Here is a 20,295-nt window from a genome sequence, read left to right on the forward strand (position 1 = left end):
AGTTGCATGAAGCTGAATCGCAGCTGCATAAACTTAAAACGTGTTGGTATTCAGCACAACAGCAGGGTGTCCGTAGGGGATTCTACTCGGCTTTCTCTGTCTCCCTCTCTTTGTGTGTGTGTGTGTGTGTGTGTGTGTGTGTGTGTGTGTGTGTGTGTGTGCACCCTGACCCACAAAGTTTAGGCAGGGACAAAGCATTCTTTTGAGGCCTCATTTTCAACCCTCCCCATTGGCTACAGAAAAAAGTTTTGCAGAGGAACAGATCCTGAGAGCAGCAGCTTAGTCAACGTGCTGTGTTGGTGCACATATTAGCAATACTTGAAGAAGTACAGTGTTTGAATTAAACATGAATGTAGCGACTGCCAAATGATGTAGTAGTTAAATTAAATTAAAAGCAGCACTCAATAAGCACAATTCAAAAATGAATTAATCCTGACACATTGGCTCACACCATGTCTGTGAAATATTTATAAATAACAGAGATAATAACTTCAGTTATTGCATTAATTTTAATTATTACACTATCAGTCCATATTATAATTTCAGCACCAGCATGGGAGGATGTCATGACAAAGTCAGGCACATTAAAAGTCTTAATTACATTTTTAGCCTATTTTTAGTTATTTTATTCAAATGTAATGAAATACGTCACTCAGAATTAATTTATTCCATATTCATGCAGTGTTACATCATTAGTACTGTGCACTGTAATGAAGCTGGTAAAAAACTGTATGGGTTTATTTTTATGGGTGCATTTCAAATGTAGACAAGCAATATCCATGCATACCTTAATTTTTAAAATCTAAATCAGACTGAATTAGTCAAAAAGAAGCACTTGTGCTGTAGTCTTCATGAGCGCTTGGATGGTAAAGTCATCACTGATCACAGACTGACAGTCTAGAGAAAGCTGCTTCACTAGAGTGATTCATCATATCAGAGGAATGCACTCAAATATAGTATGAGAGAAGCACAGACACACAGTTAAACTGTCTGTGTCTCCCAGCCTCTCCACACACACACACACACACACACACACACACACACACACACACACACACACACACTCACACACACACACACACACACACACACACACACACACACACACAGTCATTATTACTCACCCTTGCGGGACGTGTCATGTCTGAACACTGCCTCTCATGTCAATGAAGACGATCGCACACCTCCATTACCCCGTCAAAACTTATCAGGATGTGTGTCTGCGTGAGAATCTTGCAAATGAGTTAAAGAGCGTGTGAGATAAAAAAGAAAAGAAAGAAGTGAGAGGCAATTTAACTTCTCATCCTCATCTCTTCACAACGAGGGGAAAAAAATGACAGAAGTGTTCATCTCAACTTTGCCATAGCCTTTTTCATTTTCAGAGTACTATTATCATGAGGAAAGATAGACTCCCCAGTATGATGTTTTTCATAAAGCCCTCCTGTTCAAAGGGCACCGGGACAAACCAGGTCAGTTTCAAGCTGTGATATTAGATTCATATTTTATATGAAGAGCAGCACACACCATTTGCTCTTATCATCCAAAATGAAGCTATTTGACATATTGTAGATGGAGCATTTAATCTGAATCACGTGCTTGTTTTATGGGAGCTATTTGCAGTGTATCTCATCTGTTTGTTGCTGTTTTGCAGTCAGACAGTTGGTCATTTTGCACGGTATCCTGATTTGGAAAGCTGTCAGAACCAATTTCCTAGCATGAGTGTATGAGGACACCTGCTGGATATTTGTTGACATTGTTTTAATTGCTAGCCAGCCTCAGAGAATGGCACAGAATTAATGGGGCTTAATAAGGGTTAGCATTCATTCATTATTTATCTAGATGTGAGTTTATCGAATGTGAGATTCTGCTAAATCTGGTGGGTATCCAAACACACACAAGACAAATGCAGTTTGCTGGGTCTTTTTTTATTGACACTTCATCTTCTTTAGTTGTTCATCATAGCCTGAAAACACAAATATTCAGTTATTAGCTGAAAAATGAAACCATGAAATAGCATTTACTGCGAGCCAACTGGATGTGTCGCCCTTACCTGGTCGATCCAGTCGCTGAAAGCAGAGACTCTGGTGAAGACTGTGGGTTTCTTCACATAGTTGCAGCCAAGACCAGATACGAAGCTGGCAATACCATGGACCTCCCAGGCGCCCTCAGTGTTCTTACAGTTCAGAGGGCCACCGGAGTCGCCCTGGAAACACAGAGAGAGAGAGAGAGAGAGGAGGAGAGCTTATGTTTTATTCATTTGGTGGAGCTGCTGGGAGACTGGAAAGGCACAACTATGAGAAACACAATCCGAATCATTGTTTCGCCAAGTGTAATGCGGACACAAAATACATTTGTCATGTTCCTTGGCAGCTAGAAAACAAAAGAATTGACAAAAGAGCTTTACCTCTGATTCCTTGGACATTTTTATTTGAACACGCTCATTGCATTCACATTCAAATTTGGCTCCCTGACATAATTACGGTACAGCATTAACCAAAGCAGGTTCAACACGCTTTACAATGTTTATTATTTAGAGGAGCAAATAGGAAATAGGTGAAAAACACACACACACACACACACACACACACACACACACACACACACACACACAAATATTAACTTACGTTGCATCCACCCACGATTCCATCCCCACCGGCACACACCATGGTGGTCCTGACAGCGATGCCCCACCAGTCAGGCTTGGAACAGGTGGCATGGTCAGCCACAGGCATCAAAGCCTGCTGCAGCTTATCAGCTATGGGGCCTCCAGCTAAAACACACAGGCAGAGTCTATTACCATCATCCACATACACCAGCCGTCTTTCAATTCTGCTTTACAGCATTTCCCCCAAGCTCCAAATTCACAGTCCGCCCCAATTTTTCAATTTAGTTGTAATCCCCCCCCCCCCCAAAAAAAAGTTTCAGCTAAATTCATGTAATGATCACATGCATGTAATCTTTATCCCAACTTTGGAGGTTTGCATGGGTAACCGTGATCACGCACACTCACACGCAGCTGGTCATAAATTCAAACATCCCATATTACATCCTAAAGGACGGTAACATGAAGACATTTCAGAGATGCTTAGCTGAAAGAAATTCATTCAACATCAGACACATAAACACAGCCCAGCCTTCCTTAAACAGTGACTTACTGTACAGCCTGCCCCATCCGGTGATGTAGCAGGGGTAGAGGTTGGACAGCACAGTGCCAGCAGCAGGGATACATGCCAGCTGCACCTGGTCGCTCAAAGTCACAGACTCTGACAGCTTGATCAGGGCAATATCGTTTCTGCAAAAAGACAGACACAGAGCGAGAAAGTGACTGAGGGAAGTGGTCTACTGACAGGCCATTTAAAATCCTACTCCAGAGCCAGAAAGAAGGAGAGAGAAACAGTTCTAAAAAAGCTAATTAGAAGTGCAATCTGTATTTGTATTCATTTGTATTATTATGGCTTTGCATACAAAGGAATCAGCTTCATGGCTAATCTTATTTATTACATTTTCCACAGAAGCAAAAGTCCATATATACATATATAATTCAATATTTGAGGTTGAGTAATTCACTAATATGGCACTCTTATTCATGTTGTCTTACTCTTTTTGTTTGCTGTGGAGAAATCTGAGCTGTATGAAGATGAAGAACTTGTGTCAAAGGTATGTGCTGCACTGAAGTGAATAAATGGAACGTGAGCCTCAGCCCACTTTGTCACCTCGACACAGAACGGAGGAGATTATGATGTATTGCATGTCGCGGCAGGCAACTCAGACTCTCTCTTTGTGCTCTACAATGGTGCTTGTCTTACCCGAAGGCCACAAAGATCTGGTTCCATTTCTCATGGACAATAATCTTCTCAGGCAGGATGGCCTTGGAGCCAGCCTCTTCCTCCACCAGGTTGTGTTTGCCCACAAACACCCTGTAGGAGAGCTTGGAGCTTGGGGGGTGGGGGGGGGGGGGGGGGGGGAAACAGACTGTTATGCCTATGCTAACTCAGACAGAATATTTAGTGCACAGTTGAATTATGTGATGAGCTCAAATTGATGACTAGTTGTGGTGGCAAGATGATGAAGAGGATTTGAACTGGGCAGTGGTTCAGATCACCTTCAGTGTACTTTCTTTTGAATGTGAAATTATAGTTTGAAACCCTTGGACCTTATGACTTGCCTGATCCTCATATTTATTAGGGTTGAATAGGGTTTAGGGTAGTGTGGTGCAGAATAAGTACAGCACATTTAGCAGAATATGTAGAGGGTTTTGGTGGCTGTGTTTTTTTGTTTGTGTGTTTCTCTGGTGCTCGTACTTGATGCAGTGAGCAGCAGTCATGACCCAGTTGGCAGCAATCAGAGATCCCCCACAAGTGTGTCTCCACACACCGTCCCTCTCATACTGCAGAGAGATCTGGAGACAAATAAGGACAGCGTAAAGGAAAGAGCAAGAAGCAGGCTGTGGATTTATAGATGGGTGGCATAGTTTGCCGACTAAATCCGTTTAATTACAGAGTTTTCAATAGCTACTGGATCTGGAATCTAATAAGCCCATATAGTTTGCCAGTAAATATTGACAGATGTGTACATATTAGCATACCTGCCAGGGCCAGCTGTGGGGATTGGCATCTACTCCGTTGACCACACGGGAAGTCAGGGGCTCAATGGGTGGGGTGCCGCACCCAAGGGCTGGACGAGGAGGATATAGATATTGAATGTCATGAACATGAGATACAGAGTGTGAACAATAAAAAATGTATTCCTACATCCGGCACATACTGCATAATTATTCTTTTCAATAAAAAACGTGCACAGTGCTAGATCCCTGTGTGGTAATATGCAAGCAGGTATACTCACTCACACAAATTTGCAAACTCGAGAAACAATTTCACACAGAATTAGAGAATGCCAGATGTTCTTACCGCTAGCAATGAGCACTGAGGCCAGCACAATGGGGATCATGTTGATTGATGCTTCCGCTGAGGGACAGCAGGGCACACACTCTTTTAAACTTTCCACCACAGGCAACACCCGCTCTGAATGCGGCAACACACACTCCTATTGGTTTATCATGGACTCCAGGATTGAAGAAGGACCAATGGCGAAGAGGGTCAGTGCGATTGGGGTGCCTGACAAAACACACAGGTGTTTCTTTCTGGAACATTTCTCATGACCTTCATGTAGAGCTACAGTACATGCTCCGTTACATGGGATATGTGTGGTCACGAGGGCTCGCATGTATACATGCACAGTATGTGTATGTCTGCAAAAGCTGGTGAAGACACATAGCACCAGACAACCTCCACATTATATTCTGTTTTTGAAGTCACCTCTACGAATTTTCATGGAAAACTCTCTTCCCTGAAACCTGGAATTAAACACTTGCATAACAGCATGGGAAGCCAACATCTGGATTACTGGTAATGTCCTGTTTTCCACGAAAAATAGAACACACAACTCAGACTAAGAGGTTTTACTATGATAAATAACCAGGACAATGAGGAACAGATGGTTTGATTGGTTCGGAACATATTGACAGCTTACACCACACTCTTTTGAAGTCTTACAACACACACACAGTCAGGAATGCAACACATATTGCATGACCCATCAAAGATTCTTATCATTATTCTTTGCAGTAAATGTGTTGGTGTAAAGAAAAATGCGTGCTTTAAAACACTGACCAAGTGTATCATGAGGTTGTTTTAATGGCTTGATTAAGTTATGAGACTTGGAGGTCACAGACACAGTTCCTGAGGTATAAAGGTTGTCAGGGTGGGCAGCGCCTGAAGTGGCTCGGACCTTTTCAAATCCGTCAAAGGCTGCTTTGGTGATACGACACGGCACAATAAAGGTTACGAGTCAGAAAAGGTGGTGAGGAATAGTCAGTGTTTGAACACAAAATGCTTGTAATGATGTTTAAGGTGTTTCTGATGAAAGAACCTGACATCAGCTTAGACAGAATCAGGTTCTTTAGGCCAAACATTGCTGAGGCAGGTACTGGAGCTTTATGTCTGGTATGTAACCTCTATACAAAACATTGTGTTGCAGTACAGAGCATTTCCAAAATGAAAAAAAAACCCTCAGACTTCTCCAGACGGCTGACTGGACTTTTTGTGCATGAATCATTTCATTTCCCAGTTCACCACTAGATGGGACAATTTATCTGTTTAGACACCATGCATTATTTTTTACAAAAGACAACAAGGAAAGGCTACATTTTGTGTCAAGATACTAGATCGAAGCTTTATAAAGTGAGCCATTCAGAGAATCAGTCCTCAAACTAACTAAGTTGTACAGAATCACCTGTAAAGGAGGTCAAACTAAACTTTGATGTTGAAAATGATAGTCAGAGACTCTAATACACTCACGGAGAATGCCTTACAACTCTTGACAGCTGAATTTACATAACCGGCGTGATAAACAGTGTATGTTTTTTTAAAGTTAATTTTCAAAGTTTGGTTAGAGCTACTCATCTATAGTTTACAGACTGGAGAAAAAAACACTTGAAAGGTTGAAAAAAAAAAAACCACTTGAAAGGCAACTACAGCAGCAAAACAAGCTTAGACATACTCGGCTTGTTTGTGTGTGCGTGTGTATTTGTGTGTCTAAATGTGTGTGTGTGTGTGTGTGTGTGTGAAAGCATCCCCGTCGTGCGTGTGTGAGCTTCTCTGCAGCTACAATATGCAATTAATTGAAAGTTAATTAAAATGACTCTTCAAATCTTCAAAACACAGTTAAACGTGTTACAGGCCAGTGTCCAGAAAAGATGCCCCCCCCCCTCCCGTGTCCAATTTTCTGATTAAGCTTCTTGTATTCATTAATTTGTTAGTGGCCAGATGACACGAGATAATGAACTGAGGTGTTTGCTGTATTGATATAACTACATGAAACAGAGACAGGATTAGAATAGGTAATAGGTTAAGTAAATGAGTTCAGGTAATGCTGTCGAGCTGACCTGAACCGACCTTTCATAGCGAGTTAAAAACCTCTGATCTCCAACATCTGCTCTTTACTACTGAAATATGTTTATATGCAGTCAGATGCATCCTGTCATGTTCTGAGATGAGGCGTACTAGTTTCATGGCTTAGGAAAGCAAACCACCTCATCAACTGAAAGCCCCCAGGGGTTTGTAACGGGTACATTTCAGCATGATTTCCCAAACACAACAGCATCTGAACTCTGAATGACACCTGTGAGGTTTATGATTGTCACTTTGGGGCAGTAAACATTGAAGTTGTCCATTTGCTCCCCACGTGGAGCAAAGGAGAAATACTTTGCAATAATGTATAAATATTATAGCAACAGGCCGCTGCTATTGGCTTCAGTCAGCGGTTTTTGCAGCCCTCTTTGTATCCAACATTACCACCACTTGTATGTATTATGACTATGCACAGTGTGAATGATCTTTTGATTTGTGGCAAAAGTCTAATAGTTTAGCCCATTCTGAGCCCACTAACTTGCATATTGTTAAGCTTTTTGCTTATATATATACAGCTGTATTTTCCAGTGCCGGCCTTATTTGCCTCAGGCAGTGTGGTTTGAGCCGCTGGGCTGAAGTAAATCCAAGCATCGGCGGGCTGTCTGCTGCTGATTTCCTTTTATCATTATCCTTCTTATTGATGTTAGCAGACGGTCTTCCCTGTCTTCACTTTTCGATCGTTGCCGCATATGTTTATTTCTTTTTGATGTCTTTGTTTACTGTTGGATTCAGTGCTTCCCAACATTTTTTGAATATCATAGAAACTCCCATGATGGGAACTAGCGATTTAATTGAATCTCATAAGCACATCATGACCCAACTGGTCTTCCTACAGGTCTTGTACGCACTTGCCAGGTTTCATTTTCTTTCATGTCGAGTGGGAGAGAGTAGCAGGGGAGTAGTGGGACTGGGTGCAGCCTGTCTCTCCACATACTGTGCTATAGCGCGTTCATAACAGCTCAGTGTTTGAATGAAAGATTTATTTGATTCAGTTTATGCCTCGTGTGCAAACAAAATAATTATCAACCATCTGAAATTCTTCTTTTTTCTTTTAACCCTTAATTCTATGCATTGCTGCAGCTTTACTCTTTAACGTTAATCCCTTTACCATGTTTGTCTACTTCATTGTCTTGTCCTCAGTGTTGTTTGTTTTGTTATTTTTTTCTTTCTATTCTTTAAAAAAAACACATATTTTTCTACATTTGAGTGTATTGGGTATTGTTGTTCTTCATTCACACATGTTTTACATTTATACTAGACAGGACACACACATACAGTAAATGAAGAGTTATTAGAGTAATTTGGTTTTGGAACCACCACAACTATTTCTGATCTGAGAGGAGTGTGTACAGGGTTGCTTGGGGTGTTGGAATGCATGCAATTTCATAGAACTTGCACACAGTGCTTATCAGAGTTCAACACACTGACAGAATACCAATTAACACTGAACAGGCTTTCAAAAAAAAGTACCTCATTACCTGTGTTTTTGTGTATATATATATTTTAAGTGCAGTTAAGTCTTTTTCAAAGTTTCCTTTGATCACTGGACTTAAAAGAGTGCATCTATAGGACTGAAGATACTGCTGTATCTGGCTCAAAAACAGCTTTGGCATAGAAGTAGATGTTTTAATATTCACAGTAATTATAAACTTGAACTTGAAATGCATGATGCTAGATAATGTATAGTGAGATTAGAAAAAAGCAGCAAGACTACGTGGATTAAATGCTGCATATAATCTAAAGGTCATTCTTACACACAGCATTATTTACAGTATATATCAATAACACTACCATTGCTATACCTATTGACAATAATATATGCATATGGCACAATGATGAGGAAAATATAGCAAATGTATTTTTTTGTGTCTATGTATTACGTCACACTTTGCAAACAGTGACCTGCGTCGTGAAGCAACGGACACTGCAGTTCATGTCACTTTTATTACCAGTTTAATGATAGTCAACACTGTATCCCACTGTTGTTTCATGTCACTTCCTTATCTTGGTGAGGAAGAAAAGGTTCAAAGGTTTCCCTCACGCTCGTATAAAGCCTCTGCATTTGTCTGATCGAATCCGCAGAACGACCAGTCATGTCCAAGACCAAAGAGCCCCAGACACACAGCAGTGAGTAGATACCACGTTCAGATGTGTAGCCAGATTCTGGCAGATTCAAAAATATCAATGAAAAGTTTGGTTTTTGGGAGAATAGTAAATAACACGAAAGATGGTCATAATGGAGGAATACCTTTTCTATTTTATATAACTCATAATAACATACATACACAATTCCTTTGAGCTAAGTATTTAAGTATCTGGTTGACTTCACACTAGTCTTGTTTCTACATAAATGCAAACTATGAGGTTGTTTTCTTATTATCCTTGATTTTGGGGAAATAGCATGACTAACTCAATCAACAAGTCACTTATAACAAACAAAATCAAAGTGTAGACATTCATAGCATTCCTGTATTTTACTGTATCCTTTTTAAAGAAGGGACACTAACAATAGCATTATCTATGTTATAGAATTCCACACAGAAACACAATTGCGTGCATAATGTGGTTTAGTCATAATTGTGTTTTCTTGCATTTCAAAATCAGAGCTGCAGTTACAATAGAACATGTTGGCATTTTCTATTGTTCCTGCTACAAGGTCTCCTGTCAAATCAGCGCTGGTGAAAGAATATGCACACTTTGTAATTAACTGCTTTTAGTCATTCTCAGCTTTTTACCTATAATAAGACTGTATATAACTAGCAGGTGCCGGCACAGTAAAGCGAAAAGAAGAGAAATAAGAAAAGATGTGCTGGAATCTGACAGCTACTTCCAACAAGCTTGATTCCTTCTACACCGACATACTGTTGGTGTCGTGAGGAAAACAATTTGTTAAAGTAATAGCTGTCACAAATAAACTAATCTTGCAATTGTGATTTTCGAAAAAAATGTAGATAAAAAAAAGCAATACCTGAATCTATTATCCACAACAGTTCTGGACTCGTCAGTGCCGCTGTTTTTTTTCTCCAAGAGACTCATTTTTGAATGCACCAGTAGGAAAGTACATGAAATACCCCCCTTAAATATGACAGCACACATTCAGGCATCATTTGCAATGCTGCAGTAATCACAATCAAAACTCACAAAGTCTACATTGTAAGAGACTGTTAAAGCCTACAGTGGTTATCTCTCTATTGCACATTCTCGTTTTTATTGTCTGTTGTAGTAGTGTCATGAGAATGAACAGAATTGTGTGTCTACTGATTTGTCGCAATAACAATTCACATTGACTCTGATATTGTAACCTGAGCTCAGCATGGGCTTCGTATTGAACCGCAATGATTTGCCTTTGCTAATCACGTAACTCTCATATATATTTTACAAACTCCATTATGTGTGGAGATATGAGGTGAGGAACAGGAATTGGTTATTGGATAACAGATAAAACAGTAGATAGTGCAGGTGTCATTCACAGTGCATGACCCGACCAGCCATGAGAACATTCGAGCAGGAGCTGTTACAGCACAAAATGTCTCCTGACCGTAGACTTATACAGCCTTATACTCCTACCACAGAAGAAATAATACAGTCGCAGGGGTGTGAAGAAGGTGTACAGGTTTGTGTCAAAAATAGATTGCATAGACGTAAAGCTATACCGTTTCTGCTTAACGATTGTGTTGATGTCAGCTGACAATGCCAGCCTGCAAGGGTTAATAACAATTTTACATCACTTCACACTTTACACTTGTTCAAAGTCCCAGAGATATAAATGGTTCTCAGCACCACACCTAGTGTGTATGCATGTGATATACCAGTGTGTGTGTGTGTGTGTGTGTGTGTGTGTGTGTGTGTGTGTGTGTGTGTGTGTGTGTGTGTGTGTGTGTGTGCTTGTGTGTGTTTGAGAGAGTGAGAGAACGTAAGCGAGTGAGGTGGGAGAGGTGTGGGGTTGTGGGGCCAAGAGATTATGCGTTCTGTTATGATTGTAATCCCCCCCCCCCCCCAGTATCCAGCAGGCAGCAATGTCCGCAGGGCAAGGGGCTGGAGAGCATAGAGCCTCTGGTGCGTTCTGTGGAGGAAACCCCTGATCCCATCCCCACCACCATCAAGGGAACTATGCCAACTTGGATCAATGGGAGCTTCCTGAGGAATGGTCCTGGGAAGTTTGAATTTGGGAAAGACAGGTATTTGAGAACAAATATGGAAAAGAAACAAGTTATAGAGAACACAAGATACCTAAATCAAGTGAGCTTTATTGGAATTACAGCTAGCAAAAAAAAGGAAATACGACATGGATACATAACAGTAATAATTAATCTTCAAGAACAGAGTTGAAACCTGCCATCACTCAAATTGATTGACAGGTCTTTCACAGTTTTTCAAAATTGCTAAGAAATATTTCTTGAAGCCTACCCCCCTTTTCTCAAAACTGAATAACTGAAACAGAATATATTGGCCTGTTGTCTGTGCCTGGATCTGTATATAAATGCAGCACGGTTGTTCAGGATACACAGTTTGAAGATATTTAATAAGCAACAGAGATATTAAAACCATGTATGTTAAGCTGTCACACACTGAGCCACACAGAGGTTATTCTTCCTACATACATGACAAATTCTCCAGAAATATTGTCCTTATGTTGATGACGAAATTAGGGATATTTAAGAATAAAATGTATAGTATTTCTTACTGTATTCATTATCTAACAGTGCTCACATCACTATTTCTAACTTTGTCTTACACAAATACCCTGGCGACAAATGCCTTTTCTTTTTTCCTTCAGATACACCCACTGGTTTGACGGCATGGCCATGATGCACCGCTTCCACATCTGTGAGGGCAATGTCACCTACAGCAGCCGATTCCTGCGAAGTGACTCATACGTCCTCAACTCAGAGAAGAACCGCATCGTGGTGTCAGAGTTCGGGACATTAGCCATGCCTGATCCCTGCAAGAACATCTTTGCACGCTTCTTTTCACGCTTTCAAGTTCCTAGTACGCGTGTCTTCTTACATATTGCATATTCCCATGTGTAATCAATTTCAGTGCAGCGTAATGTAGCACCGGCAGTGCCAAATGCATGATTAAACTACCTTAATTCATTTGAGCATGAAGGTACCTGGTGCTAGATATTTACAGGCAAAGAAAAATATATTTTCTTTTTCTATTTTTTCCTCAATGCTCATAACCTTGACTGTATGTGTTGTATTCTATATTGCTTTTACAGCCAGTTTTGCATCATATTGTGTTTTTGAAGTAAAGGGAACACAGTATTGTATAGTGCGTGCATAAGTGTGTGTGTGTGCGTGTAGTTGTGTGTGTGTGTGTAGTTGTCTGTAAGCGAAAGCATGTCATAAGTTTCTGAAAAACTAAGCAGAAAGAAATTGATGGTAAAAGTAGTTTTGGTGTTATCTGTCAGAGCGATGAGTTTCGCTTCTATATTTAATATGTTACTGACATCTGTGCGTTTGAACAGAGGCCACAGATAACGCCAGTGTGAACTTTGTCAAGTACAAGGGAGACTATTATGTCAGCACAGAAACCAACTACATGAGACGAGTAGATCCTCAGAGCCTGGAGACGAAGGAGAAGGTGAGTCAGTGTAACGAATATAAAAGTTTCTTTTGAATGTTGGTGCTGATAAACAGAGGGGCAGAGTCAGAGGGCAAAGACAAGAAACATGGCTATTGATAATGATAATGAACACAATAAAGATGATAATGCTGTCCATTTAAGGTGGACTGGACTCAATACATCGCTGTCAACTCAGCTACAGCTCACCCACACTATGACCGTGAGGGAGCCACATACAATATGGGCAACTCCTACGGAAAAAGCGGTAACCTTCCTTTACTCCTTGCTTTCCACCTGTCGACCTACCAAACCATATATTTATATATCCATATAATATCCTTGTGTTATCTATCTATCTATCGCCTCCTCAGGTTTCTTCTACAACATCATCCGCGTGCCTCCTCCTGATGAGAAAGCAGCAGCGGAGGACTCTGCAGATCTGTATGGAGCCAAAGTGATCTGCTCCATCCGTGCAGCTGAGCCCAGGAAGCCTTCCTACTATCACAGCTTTGGTGAGACACTCACTACAGTATAACACAAACCTTCTTTAAGTTGTCTGCACGCTGGATGTATACTGAAGTGGAATTAATGAGCTCTATGAGAGATTTTGTTTTCCGCCTGCACTTACAGGGTGAGCCTCCTCCACCGAACGAGAGCGTCACTGTTTTTAGTTAATTACTCATTTGAATTCTAGTCTCGCCCTGCTTCTTTTTGACAATCACAGCCCCTTTGTCTTTTTCTTCAGCTTTCACTATCTCTCTCTGTCTATAACTTTGCTTCTGACTCACACACAAAAGTATGCACTATATGAAATATGTTAAAAAAGAGACATGATTTTTTAACTTAACTCAAAAAAGCACTGTTACCAGAATACACATAATGTGTGTAATACTGTTTGTTGTTTGTAAATCAGCCTTTATATGCTCTATAAGGGAGCATTTAGAGAAACTTAATATTTAATAACTTATGGTTTATTAGGTGGAATATGCCGGTAATGGTGGCCACGTTATAAACACCTGTTTTAATATTACTGGAGGTTAGTAACCAGCTAATAGCCAAGCAGTTGATGAAGAAACCACTGATAAACAAAAGCAAAGACACAGAGGTGTCCCTGCTCCTTCCAACACAATGTAACTCCGTTTGGTTTTTGTGCCGCACCAGTTCCCTGATAGAATCTACATTTCCAGTCTACCACCCCTCGCTCTGCCAGACTGTCTGGCACCAAGAAATCTCACAAGTGATGGAACATTTTGCAGTTATACAAGGCACAGCATAATTACTTCTGTCAGTAGTTACAGTAGATGGTGGGCTATGTTTAGCCCCCCCCATTTCATGTGTTTATCTGCGAGCACAATATTTTTGTATCAAAGGTTGGTGCCGAAGCAAGAAAGTCTAACCTTGCAAACTGAATGGCCAAAAGTGGAGTAGCAGAAGCCTCATGCAAAAAGGATTCACAAGTCTCATGGCATCATTTCCAATTACTCAACAACACGGGGTCATTTTCAGTTTGGATACAGACTTTAATGTCCTACCATTTCCCCCCTCCAAATGATCTAAGTCATCACTGAAATCATATTGTGCAAGTTACATGTCCTTGCAATGATTAGCTATGACACATTTTATGTGTGTTTATGAAAATGTAGCCATATCAGTGGGGCTATGAAAAAAACCCAACAAACTAGTCATGAAACTGGTTTACAGAATCAACATTGCACGGATGAGTTACACCACGAGACAGCGTGTCTAGATCATACAAGCTTGAAACTATTTATGATATATTATGAAAATATGACGTATAACATGTGTCAATCGTGTGTTTTTTCAGTAAATACATTTCCTCCTGTGTGTGCCCTCCGTCTCCAGTCATGTCGGAGAACTACTTTGTGTTCATTGAGCAGCCGATCAAGCTGGACCTGCTGAAGTTCATGCTCTACAGAATCCAGGGAAAGAGCTTTCATAAAGTCATGACCTGGGAGCCTCAGTATGAAACCATCTTCCACTTGGTGAACAGGCACACTGGCAAGGTGGGTTAGTTTACTGGGCGGCAGCAGCAGACGTGTGAGGTAAGAAACACACACGTTTGCTGAATAGTCAGAACAACAAAAGGAAAGCTAATCTCTTCACGCACGGTAGAGCTTTTCCTTATTTATTTTGATGAAGTCACACTCTGATGGTGTAGCCTTTCCTCATACATTGTTACTCTCAATTTTCTCATCTCATTACACAGCATACCCATTAAGCATGCAATATCCAACTTTCATAATGTGAAGGTACAGCACAATAACAGCAGTGGGTGCTTGTCCTCAAATGTTACAACCAACAAAAGAAAAATCCTTCTTGTTTGTTCGAAAGCATTTATAATCCTTCATCATTCTGTTCAATCTTTTCCTTTCCTGATTGCTTGTTGTGACCGGTCCAACAGGAGAGTGAGGTGAAGTACCGCGGAGCACCCATGTTCACACTGCATCAGATCAATGCTTTCGAAGACGACGGGTTCTTGGTTATGGACATGTGCTGTGGGGACGATGGTGAGGTCATTGGAGACTTCACACTGGAGAACCTCAGGAGAGACTCGGGAGAGGAAATGGACAAGGTAAATGCATACGAGCTTCTATCAGTGAGCATCTGGGATTAAGGCTTTTCTGGCTTTAGGTAAATGATTTCAAATGTATAAGTCATTTTTCATGCAGTGGTGTTTCTGTTACACCGTTACGCCACCATTGTTCAGCTAATATGTTGGTTTGCATTCTTAACATTACCATCAATTCACCAAGTTTTACTTTAAGCAACGTCCATAAAACTCCAAACAAAACTAACAAAAACAAAACACGAATCAGGATTTAGAGGTTTTTCTGGTTATATGCACAAGGCCCATCTTTGTTCAGCAATACCCACTCTCTCTCTCTCCCTCCCTCCCTCCCTCCCTCTCTCTCTCTCTCCCTCCCTCCCTCCCTCTCTCTCTCTCTCTCTCTCTCTCTCTCTCTCTCTCTCTCTCTCTCTCTCTCTCTCTCTCTCTCTCTCTCTCTCTCTCTCTCAATTTCAAATTTTTACTTTAATCAAAACATATTCACCTGAAAATAATTTTAAAATTCCTCCAAACGATATAAATGCCATAAAAACCTGATTTTGTGTCAGTATTTTGTATCTGTTTATGTCTGATTGTTCCTGAAGTTGAATTGCACCTTACAGGCAAATCAGCCACGCTCACAGTTTTCCATGTCTGTCTGATTTCGTTTGCCAGTTTTACAACTCGTTGTGCAGAAACCTCCCAAGGAGATATGTCCTACCCCTGACTGTGGACGAACAAACTCCTTTGGACCAAAACCTTGTCACTCTGCAGAACTATAAAGCCACAGCAAAGAAAACAAAAGCCAAAGAGGTAGGAATAAACAGAGTGCAGTACGATCATTGTGTATACAAAATAATATGTACATTACATTCAAATTGGTTTTCCTGGAATCAAGTAAAAATGGAGGCCTTTAATCATGATGAATACAGCCAATTCACTCCCACGTACTGTGTGCAATTATCCAGCATGATGAGACACTGAGGGTACTTTCTACAAGATAGTCATTTTATGACTTACAGCAGATAAAAATGATGTCCACCGTATGGCTGAACAATTGCCATTTAAAAGCTAGCACACTTACACACAAACACACACTGTCCAACATTGTTTTTATGGCAGAATAAAGATGAAACTTTAAAAGGGAATGTGATGTTTTAGTTGTCATGACTACCTAAGTGACACTATCCTCAGTTCTCAGTGAGAGTAGTGTTATGTACATGTAACGGTTGGAAAACATCTGTGAAAGTGCTGCTGACTACCACAGTCAAAGAGGACAAACAGAACAAGAAGGGTTTGTAAAGGCAATTGATGAAACATAAATTTCAAAGTAAAATTAAAAGAAATTGACCTATTCTTAACTCGAGCTAGAAATAAATGCCCGGCATCTTGTGTAGGTATCTGTTCACAGGTTTTTTAGAGAATAATGCAGTATTGATTCTAGCCTTTAACAGTGTAGAGTAAATCAGGTCTGTTGGTGAGCGTTAACTGGACACATTCTTCGACTAAAACGTGAAAGTTGAACAAGAAAGTAAAATTGTGACTTTCTCCTGTAACCCTCCAGGTTTACATGACCCACGAGGAACTTTACGATGACGAGCTGCTGCAGTACGGCGGCCTTGAGTTCCCTCAGATCAACTATGACCAGTACAACGGAAGACCCTACCGCTATTTCTACTCCTGTGGCTTTGGACACTGCTTCAGTGACTCCCTGCTCAAAATGGATGTCCACACTAAGGAGCTTAAGGTCTGTATCAATCAAAGACTCCTTCGGGAGACCTCATTGTTAACTGATCACATCAACGTTTTTTCTACTGCTGTGTCTCTATCAATGAGGGCAGGACATTGGGAGTTGGTTTTATAACATGAAACAGCTCAGAGCGAAGGGGATGTTTAAGTAATCTTCCCTGTCTAGGTGTGGCGTTATCCCGGCTTGTACCCGTCTGAGCCTGTCTTTGTTGCATCGCCCAAAGCTACTGACGAAGATGATGGAGTTGTCTTGTCAGTCATCATCACACCCAGAGAAGTAAGTTAACAAGTACTAAATAAAGAACACAAAACACTCCTCAAGAGCGGCAGACATTGTTGACTTGATCAAATAGTTAAACTCACTTTGACATTAGTTTGTAACAGTGAACTTTGACACAGAACTGTGAGAAATATTATAGAAAAAGATGCATATCACGCAAAGCTTTCACAGATGTGTGTGACCTGGTCATGCTACTATGCATGGAGAGGACAAACCGTTTGGTACTTTCACTACCGTTATTGTGAGGAGGGTGTTCTGTGACCTTTTTATTTATTAACATATTAATCCCTTCTGTTTCCAGGAGAAAAGTACTTTCCTGCTCGTTCTGGATGCAAAGACCTTCACTGAGCTAGGCAGAGCAGAGGTCCCTGTCAATGTCCCATACGGGACCCACGGCGTGTTTAACATGATGGGCTAGTTGTGCCACTGTGCCACCAGCAACCAGTCAGAAAAAATCCTAAATCCTAAACTGTAAATGAATGAAGAAAAAATAAATAAGAGCTGCAAAAAACTGCAGACTCATGCTATTTGTTTGTGGCTCCTTGATAGGTATAGGTGCATATCTTCACTGTGTGCTGCCATTACAGTCAGAAAGATGGCAATCCTTTGAAGGCTAACAAGACAGAAAGCCCAGCATGGCATCAGGACACTGATAAAGTTTGTCCTCTCAGTGTTCTTGTGTGCTCTTGTTGGATTTTGAAACAGCCTTTAGACAATGGCCAGAGTCACATGAGGATGGTGCTTACACTTTAATCATTTTGAAAAAAAACAAAACAGAACATGAGAGTCAATACACACATTGAAATATAACCCATTTCCCATTTTTTTCTGTTTAAACCTAAAGTGTTTTTGCATCATCACGCCACTGGAAACGCTATACTCCCAGTGAGAACGGTGCAGCACTTAGGATACATAAAAATGCATCAGAGGGAATTCAATTTCTGTCAAAGTAATGTGATAGAAATGGACAACGTCTAAAATGCCTGGAAAACAAATGGATCTAACTGGTCGATAGCCTCCAGAGAGTCTAGCAGAGGTCACATCAGAAATGCAGAGCTTTTTATTCGCTCAAAACAACCCAAAACAAAGTTGACACACACATAAACACTGACATGTAGGACGTTGTGCGCGAACCAGAGCAGTTTGTTGTTTCATTGTATTAGACTGAAAGGCTAACACAACAATGCAGAGTGAAACACGCAGACCTTACCCAGAATATGAAGTAGCCTATCACTAGTAGCTTGTCACTCCACCGTCTCCACAATTGACTTTTCTGATGCTTATTTCATCGCTTATTTTCTCACATTGATTTGAACAGATTGATTTGAATTGACTTTGTGCTCCGCACTTGATACATGCAGGCACTAACGGTTGTGTGAAAGCTGAGAGGATTCAAATATATTATTTGACCCATATATGTTTTGGCTGTTTTTAATATTTCAAAATAGAGTTACGGTGGGGAAGTTGTAAAGATATTTTGCAACCTAACCGTCAATAATTCATAACTGTCAGATACACAGACATATGTTTCATCTTTGCTTCTCTTATTACGCTGCACTGGATAAAACAGGAAGGAATAGAGCTATAGTGCACTGTTTGTAATTTAATTTAATTTAATACTGGGAATTAACAACACTTGTGTTTTTGTCATGTTCCTCGCTCAACTCGGGGCTGTGTCTCCTAATAAGCATGCTGTACAGGTCTCCCAAGATACACATTAATTAGCCCATAATTCCTAATCTAATCAGTCATGCTTAACTCTGTGAGCTTGTCTGTGTGTGTGTGTGTGTGTGTGTGTGTGTGTGTGTGTGTGTGTGTGTGTGTGTGTGTGTGTGTGTGTGTGTGTGTGTGCACATACAGTATCCTCAGGTTCATTAGTACTCTCTCCAACGAGCATGACCAGCCGAGAGAGATACAGAGACCTTTGCCCTCAGATAAATCTCAAGCTAAATTTTGCTTTCGCAAATCTGTGAGGCGAAGCAAAACCTTATCAATGTTGTTGCCTAACACGCTTTTAATTTAAAGTATTGTTGGGTGAGACATTAAGCACGAGGATCAATAGTTTATTCAATGTGTTGTTCTAGATAGTTAACATGTTGATGGCTAAATGTGCAGGATTCACCTGGGTGGAGTTTGAATGACGACCAAGCACACTAACTGCAGTCGTCCTGAAAGCACTGCAACACGAATGAAACGTTTTGTACATAACATTTGTATGCAAGTTTGTCTGTCCTGCATTCACGGTTTCAGACTGTCTAAGCTCTTATTTGACCCATGAGAGTATGCATGAGTATCTCAAACCCCCCCTGCTGTCTCACTAAGCACAAGTTATAGCACAGAGTCTTAACTTTCACTGCTATCTGTATCATTATTTCATATCCGATGAATTCATAATGGTATCATCTATATTCACTATATGAGACACACTTCTCAGAGACAGGCACTGATTTCCCTCAATAGTAAGAACAATGTCTTCTATATCCAGATTTGTCATTCGCTATCTTCACGGTCTTGAGCCATCACAGGGGACCACGGTTATGCAACATACAGATTGTGTGCATCTGCATGCATAAGTATATGCTTACAAAAGAGTGCACCAGAAGGGAGTCATGCATGTGTGTGTGTGTGTGTGTGTCTCTCTCTCTGTGGGCTCTTTTTAATTGTACACGTGAAAAAACAACAACTGCAGATGCTTTATGAAGTCAGAATGGAGCAATTAAATACCCACAGAGGGGGTGAATCGTGCAATGTCAACAAGAATAATGTTCCACCGTGGACCTGACAGCCTGGCTCAAGAAAAGAAAAAAATCTGAGGAGAGGATTTATCCATATTGCACAATCACAGATGGAAATAATGTGAAGCCCGAGTAAAAATCCACATTGCAAATGTAGCTGTTTATTCACTGTGTTTGCCGCTAATGTTTCTCTCTTGATTTCATGCTTTTTTGTGTTTTATTATAAATGCCTTCTTCCTCTTGAGTCCACTGCTCAAGCAACTGTAAACTTTAACTAGTTTACATAACAGTTTTTTTCAGTGAGAAATTACTTGAATAACTTAATGCCTTCTTGTTTATCTGCTAAATTGGTCTGCTTTAGGAAATAGTTGCTCGAAAGGCGCACGGTTGCCATTCTGTGTTGAATTATTCCTGCTTTAAACAATTGAA

General features: G+C 40.6%; 2 protein-coding genes across 2 annotated transcripts; one reads left to right on the forward strand and one right to left on the reverse strand.

Moving 5' to 3' along the window:
- Positions 1–1,911: 1,911 nt before the first annotated feature.
- Positions 1,912–5,002, reverse strand: ela3l (elastase 3 like). Its single transcript, XM_029439698.1, has 8 exons — positions 4,908–5,002; positions 4,586–4,674; positions 4,302–4,399; positions 3,807–3,935; positions 3,156–3,292; positions 2,625–2,770; positions 2,051–2,203; positions 1,912–1,963 (listed from the first exon to the last, which is right to left on the reverse strand). The coding sequence occupies exons 1-8, from the start codon at positions 4,945–4,947 to the stop codon at positions 1,946–1,948; spliced, it is 810 nt and encodes a 269-aa protein (XP_029295558.1). The 5' UTR covers positions 4,948–5,002; the 3' UTR covers positions 1,912–1,945.
- Positions 5,003–9,061: 4,059 nt separating this feature from the next.
- Positions 9,062–17,549, forward strand: bco2l (beta-carotene 15, 15-dioxygenase 2, like). Its single transcript, XM_029440087.1, has 12 exons — positions 9,062–9,095; positions 10,969–11,146; positions 11,746–11,957; positions 12,439–12,554; positions 12,699–12,801; positions 12,908–13,048; positions 14,400–14,560; positions 14,959–15,129; positions 15,778–15,915; positions 16,667–16,849; positions 17,018–17,128; positions 17,433–17,549. The coding sequence occupies exons 1-12, from the start codon at positions 9,062–9,064 to the stop codon at positions 17,547–17,549; spliced, it is 1,665 nt and encodes a 554-aa protein (XP_029295947.1).
- The last annotated feature ends 2,746 nt before the right edge of the window (positions 17,550–20,295 follow it).

Source organism: Cottoperca gobio, chromosome 9 (genome assembly GCF_900634415.1).
Source record: "Cottoperca gobio chromosome 9, fCotGob3.1, whole genome shotgun sequence".
Taxonomy (NCBI): Eukaryota; Metazoa; Chordata; class Actinopteri; order Perciformes; family Bovichtidae; genus Cottoperca; species Cottoperca gobio.